The sequence below is a fragment of the Nansenia antarctica genome, assembly GCF_963989245.1.
Source record: "Nansenia antarctica genome assembly, chromosome: 5".
NCBI classification, from domain to species: Eukaryota; Metazoa; Chordata; class Actinopteri; order Argentiniformes; family Microstomatidae; genus Nansenia; species Nansenia antarctica.
Genome location: NC_137690.1, coordinates 51,762,255 through 51,771,368, shown reverse-complemented (window position 1 = coordinate 51,771,368; position 9,114 = coordinate 51,762,255). Strand labels below are relative to the sequence as shown.

At 48.4% G+C, this 9,114-nt stretch overlaps 1 protein-coding gene across 1 annotated transcript; it reads right to left on the bottom strand.

Annotated features, from left to right (window-relative positions):
* Positions 1–2,053: 2,053 nt before the first annotated feature.
* dync1li1 (dynein, cytoplasmic 1, light intermediate chain 1) lies at positions 2,054–8,740 on the bottom strand (the record flags this gene model as incomplete). Its single annotated transcript, XM_080530579.1, has 13 exons — positions 2,054–2,420; positions 3,470–3,592; positions 4,302–4,389; positions 4,519–4,563; positions 4,809–4,868; positions 5,005–5,116; positions 5,665–5,800; positions 6,075–6,168; positions 6,442–6,593; positions 6,761–6,991; positions 7,139–7,255; positions 8,292–8,365; positions 8,637–8,740. The coding sequence occupies 13 exons, from the start codon at positions 8,738–8,740 to the stop codon at positions 2,311–2,313; spliced, it is 1,446 nt and encodes a 481-aa protein (XP_080386705.1). The 3' UTR covers positions 2,054–2,310.
* Positions 8,741–9,114: the final 374 nt, after the last annotated feature.

Genomic DNA, 9,114 nt, shown 5'->3' with positions numbered 1-9,114 from the left:
CAAGTTACTTGTCCAAATCCAAAGATTTTGAAAAAGCAATAATATGAATAATAATATATTATACTCTCACCGGCCACTTCATTAGGTACACCTTTTCAACTGCTTGTTAACGCAAATACCTAATCAGCCAATCATGTGGCAGCAACTCAATGCATTTAGGCATGTAGACATGGTCAAGACGATCTGCTGAAGTTCAAACAAGCATCAGAATGGGAAATAAAGGTGATTTAAGTGACTTTGAACCTGGCATGGTTGTTGGTGCCAGACGGGCTGTTGCGTGATATTATAGTGTCAATATGGACCAAAATCTCTGAGGAATGTTTCCAGCACCTTGTTGAATCTATGCCACGAAGAATTAAGGCAGTTCTGAAGGCAAAAGAGGGGGTCCAACCCCAAGGTGTGCCTAATGAAGTGGCCAGTGAGTGTATGTGTATGCAAATAACACATTTGACTACTATTGATTTGATAATGATGTATCCTTAATTTTCAAATGTATTCATTAAACAATATTTTGTAATTATTTAGATTAAGATTGGCCACAAAAGGGATGAATATCTAGGAATATTTACAAAAAATGTTTGTAACTAAAGTCCCTCCCCAATGGAAGCAATCTTATTTGCTAGCCTTTGGATAGTATCCTATATTCAAATTGAGAAATCTATCATTAGTGTCATTCTGAAGTTCGTATTGCGATGTGCTGGTCTTAAAACTTCAAACCTAAAATATACGATCGCATCGAACTACATGAAAATAAGCGGCATTGAGAAGAAGCGAATATGCGCATGTTCACGTGAATGGCACTAGTGACAGGAGACCTACAACACTATGGCTGCGTTTGTAAACTCGCTCTGGAATATGATCAGCACTCATGGAATGCCTTTTGTCCAATCAAATTACTTGGTCTCTTTATGACGTTGAACGCAGTGTGCGCTCTGGCGCTCTGAGCGAATTTACGAACTATGACTATATCGAACTACGAGAGACTGAAACAGCGAGAATGAGGCACGGCATCGCTTTGCTTGCTATTTTTTTTTACTATTCAGATCGGAAGGAGGAATTAATGTTTGCAGATATTAATACATATTGATTTGTTTTTTTGTTTTGACTTGTCCATCGGACAACTGCAGGAGGAAGTCCACTTGTCCAAACATAAAATGTACTTGTCCCGGACAAGCGGACAAGCCTTAATGTCGAGCCCTGTTCATGTTTGTGTCGCTGATCCCTGTGGCCCGGGAGGCGCCAACATGGCCGACATGGAATTATGTGATGTCATAATCTATTGACAGCACAAGCAGCATCGTGCTTTTGAACACCAAAGTCTCTCGATGATTAACTCTAGGTCACTTTAACTTTCTGTAACCTTACCCACACATACATACATACATACATACATACATACACACACACACACACACACACACACACACACACACACACACACACACACACACACAGACACAGACACACACCCCCACGCATGCATCAGTAGCTGCAGGGATAATACTGGTAGGTTCATCCATGTAGTGCATTAATCCATTTAGCTGGAGACTGACTCGAAGTCCCTCTCACTTTCTCTCTCCTTCTGTCCCTCTTACTTTCTGTCCAACCCTCTCGTTTTCTCATCTCTCTCCTTCTGTCCTTTTCACTTACTCTCCGTCCCTCTCTCTCTCTATCCCAACCCCTGTCTACAAGACTACTGACACACGCACACACACACACGCTTCCCAGCCATTACTACAGTATGCACTACGCAAGTATGCCTACCTCCACACACACCCTTCAACATCTCCTGTAGTACAAAAGACTAACCCCACCACCGCATCTGGTGAACGGGTAAAATACTCTCCGTTGTCTCCTTCTCCACCTCCCTCCCTCTCAGTCTCTCCCTCACTCCCCCCCCCTCCTTCTCCCCCCCCCTCCCTCCCTCCCTCCCCCTCTCTCTCTCTCTCTCTCTCTCTCTCTCTCTCTCTCTCTCTGTAGTGATAAAAAAAGAAAGAAACAGCCCAGTAGGTAAGTATAGAGGTCGTCCCCTGACACAGCAGCCTGACGTTCAACTCTGCAACACAGTGAATGAGATAGAGGGAGGGATGGATGGAGGGATGGAGGGAGGGAGAGAGGGAGCAGGGGGAAGACCGTGCAGCAGATACAGTATGATATGGGGATGGGGGCTGAAATTTCTTTCAGAGCGGAGAAGGAGGATCTCCTCTTCATACTCCCTCCCTCCCTCCCTCTCTCTCTCTCTCTGTGTGAGTGACGGGGAAAGTGTGAGGAGGGGGAGAGGAGGGGAGAGGAAGGGGGAGGCCCTTCTCTTCATGTGTCCTGGCTGTCGGCGGGGGTGTCGTTGGGGGTCTCTGTGTCCGTCTCTCTGCTGGAGATCCTGTCCAGCTCCGCCTGGACGTCACTCAGACCCAGCTTGGAACCTACGGAGAGAACACACACACACACACACACACACACACACACATTATTACCACAGACCACACATACACAGGCACATTATCGCCAGAGAGGGTTGTGAGAACACACACGCGTTGTCAATATGACCCATCATTGAAGCTACAGTCACACACACAATCACCTCACACACACACGCACACACACTAATGCATGGTTGCAAACCCTCGCATCCATAGAGCCCAGAGGAGAGTCAGAAGTGATGCAGGAATGTGCGGAGGGGGTGGGGTGGAGGGGGGCACAGATGCAAGGTGAAGGTGGGGGTCAGGGGTCAGTCGGAGGAGGAGGGGGAACGAGTGCAGAGAGGACAGGATGCTGTCAGAATGCTTCAGCCTGGGGATGTTTCAGGGGTCAGTGAGATGCAGGAGGAAGATGAGAACGTCACACACACCTTAGCGTGGCCAGCATCCTCTGCCTGACACACACACACACACACGTTGTGAATCATGATCAGAATGGGAATGTGACAGACAGACACACACACACGTTGTGAATCATGGTCAGAATGGGAATGTCTCTCTCTCACACCCACACCCACACACACACACACACACACACACACACACACACACACACACACACACAGACACACAGACACCCGCACACCCACACACCCACGTTGTGAATCATGGTCAGAATGGGAATGTCTCTCTCACACACTCACACTCTCACACACACACACACACACACACACACACACACACGCACACAAACACACACACGCACACACAAACACACACAAACACACACAAACACACACACATGCGATTAGCCACTACCACACTGTTTACCATGTGGGAATTCAGAGTTCTGGAAGACAGAACAGATGGGACAGAGTGAAGGAGAGAAGAGCAAACTCAAAGGAAAAGGAAAAGGAAAAAACACTGACCTCTCACCCCACCTACTGTATTCAAGAGTCTAATATACCTCACCACTGTGTGCATGTTGTGTGTGTGTGTGTGTGTGTGTATGTGAAAGAGTGTGTGTGTATGTACATGAGTATGTGTACTCGTACCTGACTTGCGTACGGTCCCTGGTGTGTTGTTGCCCCCGCCTTGCGTCCCCGGCCCCCCTGCCCCGGCCTTCTTGGTCAGCAGACTGTTGAAGAAGTTAGCCAGCACCCCCTCACTGGTCTGACCTGCTAGAGAGAGAGAGAGAGAGAGAGAGAGAGAGAGAGAGAGAGAGAGAGAGAGAGAGAGAGAGAGAGAGATTTACACACACTAGGGTTGGGAGGTTTTACGGTGATAGCGTAAACCGCGGTTTTTTAAAATAACGACGGTTCTTGTCAATACCGCCATAAAATGGTCATAAATCTCTATATATAATAAATGCTTTAAGAGTGTTTGTCCAGCACCACTGTCTGTGTGGTTGAAGATGCTATGAAAGTGATGACAGAACGTTTTGTGAACAACGTAATCTGTCAAATAAATGACCTGTCAAAAAAAGACGTGTCACGTGACAACTTCTCCTCAGAATGGAGAATTAGGAAAAAGAGATGGTGAGCGCAAGCAAGTTGGTTCCCCCCGAAAATGCTGCAATTTAGGCGCTTTTCGGGTTCCAACCCGAATGACAAGGGTCTTGACGAGGCTGTGAGTAACATTTAGATGAAGAAGTTGAAACATGTATCACGTTTGTCGTTGTGAGAAAATAATAATGATAGTCATAATACCATAAACCGCGGTTGAATTTGGGGACGGTTTAACAGTTTAAAAAATGTTATACCGGCCAACCCTAACACACACACACACACACACACACACACACACACACACACACACACACACACACACAGACACACAGACAGACACACAGACAGACACACAGACACACACCAGTAAGGTCGGTACCTGATTGAGGCATGGCGTTTGCTACGTTGGCCGCCGCTGAGCGGTTACTGGTCCTGGGAGAACCACTGGGAGCTCTGCTGGTTGGGTCCTGGGAGAGAGAGAGAGAGAGAGAGAGAGAGAGAGAGAGAGAGAGAGAGAGAGAGAGAGAGAGAGAGAGAGAGGAGGTTACACACTCACACACACACTCACTCACACACTCACAGTTACGGATACTCACCCCTGGTCGTCCTGCAGTCACAGGAGGCTGTTTGGAGAGCAGTGACTGAAACCAAACACACACACACACACACACACGTCAGAATGCCATTCAGACAACACAGATGCCCTGTCTGTAGACATTGATTAGCTGAAGTGACAGCTCATTTTCGCACAGACAGACAGACAGACAGACACACAGACACGCACGCAAACACACACACACACAGACACGCTCACACACACACACACACACACACACACACACACACACACACACACACACACACACACACAAACACACACACACACCTGCAGCTTCACCAGAAACACCTGGTCGTCTTCAGCCTGGATTTCCTTCTCATGGACAAACTGCAGAGAAAGAGGATGGACGGTAAAATAGCAGGATCCAGCAGGAGAAGGAGGTCAGTGGAGAGGGAGAGGGGGAGAGAGGGAGAGGGAGAGGGGGAGGGGGAGGGGGAGAGAGAGAGAGGGAGAGAGAGCGTACCTTTCTGACCGGGGGTTTGACTATTACTTCCTCAAAATTGTCTTCTGCTTTCAGAGTCTGGAAGTTCTCGTGCAAGATGGAGATCTTCTTCTCGTTGTCCCAGCCTGACGGACTGAGAGAGGAGGGCTCAGATTAGATCTGGAGGGGGACTGGGCTTGAACTGGACTAGATCTGGGTCTGGAATGGGTCAGGAATGGTTAAGAGACTGACACAGTGCACAGGATCAACAAACTCTCACCTCACACAGGCGCACGCACACACGCATACACACATACACCAGGGTTCGACATTAACGCCGTAAAGTAAAACTTTCACCGGGTTTGTTTGCGCGAGCACGACGACGCTGCTAGATCCCGGATATTTTTACCTGTGTGCAGGAAGAACAACAGACGGTGCAGGCACGAGACTAGACTAGATGATCGTGAGTGAAGATATTATCAAAGCGTACGGGTGATCTCGCGCCTGCGCCGTCTGTTGTTCTTCCTGCACACAGGTAAAAATATCTGGGATCTAGCAGCGTCGTCGTGCTCGCGCAAACAAACCCGGCGAAAGATTTACTTGCTCCGGACAAGTAAACGGCGTTAATGTCGAACCCTGATACACGCACACACGCATACGCACACACGCATACACGCACACACACACACACACACGACTCACATGAAGACTGCGTCTCTCTCCACCACCTGAGCGGGACATTGGAAGGGGAAGCCGTAGAGCCGGTGGACCAGGTATTTATACAGGATGTCCAGGTTCTTCAGCTCCTTCACCGACGTGTAGAGCAGAGACGCCCCGTCTGACACCGCAGTCAAGGACAACACAGTTTCACTGACGTTCACTGTACACGAGGCAGCCACTGGGAAACTGCAACAGGGGAACGGCCATGTTGGCTCAAGCTAGCCTCAATGACTAACTCTATATGGGGCAGCCACAGAGAAACTGCAACAGGGAGCAAAGTATTACTATTTTGAGTAAAATGCCTCTTTAATCCACTGCAGGCAGAGAAGTAGGTGAGGTTGGTGGTGTTGGAGGGTTAAAACGTGAGGGGTCAGGGGTCAGCTGAAGGATACACTGCAGACAGAATCGTCTGATGTGTGATTGGATGAAGTCCAGGTGTTCGTCTTTGTAGTCGTGCTCCTTCTCCAGGGTACCGATGGCATCACACTAAGGACACACACACACACACACACACACACACACACGAGGAGCAGTACGTGAGAACAACTGTGTGTGTGTGTGTGTGTGTGTGTGTGTGTGTGTGTGTGTGTGTGTGTGTGCGTGATGACAACAGACCACAACCATTGGTCGGCAAGGTGAAAGACAGAGAGAGAGAGAGAGTGTGTGTGTGTGTGTGTGTGTACCTAGGTGCAGACTACCACCATAGGTATGCCCAGGTTGTGTGTGACTGTGTTTGTGTGTGTGTGTGTGTGTGTGTACCTTGGTGCAGACTACCACCATAGGTATGCCCAGGTTGTCTGTGAGTGTGTTCTCTCCGAGGGGCAGCAGGACGCTCTCCTCCTCTTCAGTTCTCCTCTGAGGGGTGCCCTCCTCGCTGCCTGGCTCCACATACTCCTGGAACTGCTTTACCACTGTCACACACACACACACACACACACACACACACACACACACACACACAGAGAGAGAGAGAGAGAGATCAGCTGTTAAGTGTGTGTTATTTGGTAGTTGTGTTATTATGTTAACTCACATCTCTATGTGTGTGTGTGTGTGTGTGTGTGTGTGCATATATACTCACATCTGTGCTCCAGCTCCCTCAGTGTTTCCGGGCTGACCCGGAGCTTGTCGATGTGTTCCCTAGCAACGGCGGCCCACTTCTGCAGAGAGTCCAGAGCATTCCACGGCCGTGACATATCCACGGTTACCAATAGCAACGAGTCCCCTACGGAATCGGCAGGCACAGCGACACCCTGCAGACCCTTGTGGTAGAGGTCTCCATCTAACACCCACGCATTACACCTGGTCTGGTCTGGAACACGAACACACACACACACACACACACACACACACACACACACACACACACACACACACACACACAATTTCAGCTTTACTTCCTGGTTGAAACTGTTTGAGTGATTGGCTGAGCTGTAAGAGGAGAGCTGTGATTGGTTACCGTCAATGTCATCGTCATGGACACTGAAGTACAGATATTCCAGGCCACGCCCTTTCATGTACTCCTCAACACCCTGTAGCTTAGCAACCAGGGTGGTCTTCCCTGAACCCACCTCACCTACACACACACACACACACACAACAGAAAGTAAGACAGGTATTCAAAAACAGTATAGATATCATAAAACAATTATTGAAATGCTGCATAAACATCTTTTAAAACCATTTTAGTGTATATCTAACTTACTACCAACAATATGATCTGACTGATCTGGGCTGAGCAGGATTCTTTGTCAGGAAACTTTGAATTATATCACTTCGATGCCTGCAACAAACTGGACGTCACATCCGTCTACAACAGTCACGTGCTCCAGCTGTATCACCCACTAACCACACCCCTAATAACATCGCACATGATTCGCTCTTGTTTAAATATTCATTCATTCACAGTCACCTGACAGATCATGGACACCCCATGCAATGTATTGGCAGACTTGTTTCTGAATATATAGTGGATAGCCAGCATCATTAGCTCACTGTCGCCACACTAACGAAAGAGATTGTTGATAACACAGTAATCCTAATGAGAGGGACCGCCCAACAATAACACACATTGAATTCAATGACAGCACACGGACAGACCGCCACGGGCAGAATGGCACAGCCATAATTAGATGCTACAGTGATTAGCATTCATCAACTAGCATCGGATTATGCCCGGTGTGGTACGGACACAGGGTGACACCCCGTTGTCCCGGTGCTGTGCTGTGGATGGATGACATGGCCAATAACACTGCCGTCGAGTGAGCTTGCATCAACACACACCGGCTCATCCTAAAAGCCTCACATCTCAAGGCGACACAAAACGATGACTTGCACTGTGCAACTGTGCGTCCATGATGTTAATCGGAGGCGGCAGGGTGCAAATCGACGCTCATAATGCGTTTTAAGAGTCATATAGCCTGCTACAGTACGTACTCATCAGAACAGCAGCCGTGGCTTTGGCCTTTACTAGTGTGCAGCTCAAATAGCTGTAAACGATTAGCTGCACCTCCCTGGCCGGCTGACAGGTGCATGGACCGTTAGCTAATAAAGCCAGCCGTATAACGGACGTCCTGGCTAGCTACAGGACAGCCCAGGAGACAGATACCCACCCATGACGAGGACATTCTTCCCCGATGGTAGTTTTGATCTTGAGTGCGTCGATACTTCGCTCAGGATTGACGACCTGCGAAGGGAACAGTCCGTTAGCAAATGTTTATAGCTATGCAGGGGCTCAATCAGATAGATCAGGCCGATTGACACTAGTCGCTAGCACCGCTTCATTGTCAGTCACCGTTCATACAATGGGGCTAGTCTGGTACCAGTCTGCAGCTGCTAGCCGCTAGCTAGCTGTCAAACCGTGTGGTCGAGGGGCATCAGCATTATTTGGACAACTGGCCGCTCTGCGTCTCGAACCGAATCGTAATAAATGGACAAATGCCCATTTGCGCCCCCACCATAAGTTCTGTCCATCCTCGTCCTCTGAGTTGGTGTTTTCCAGTGTGCTGTGATGTCCAGTAGAGTTGGAGGATAACACTGCACTCCTCCCTGTAGTCGCCATCTTCGCAGGCTTGTCAACCAACAAAGCGCCCGGATGTAAGAGCACACAGTCCGACGGGGCGTGGTCGGGCTGCACAATGCGGGACGGTATACCCTAATAACCATAATAACCACAAGAGTCAGACAAACAATCAATTCGGCCTAACAACACATGTCGGCCTAACACACCTGAGCAAACTGCAGAACATCAGTGGAAGATATGAAAATACCGTTTGAAACGAAAAAAGCAATATGGGACATAAATATGATATATTTGCCGTTAATAAGTCATGTCTAGTTGTTTTGTTTGTGTGGTGTGCATGCTATTTACTCATGCAGTTGGACAACAAACATTCAGGGGAAAAACATTATTTAATAAAGGGCCATGTTTTTGTA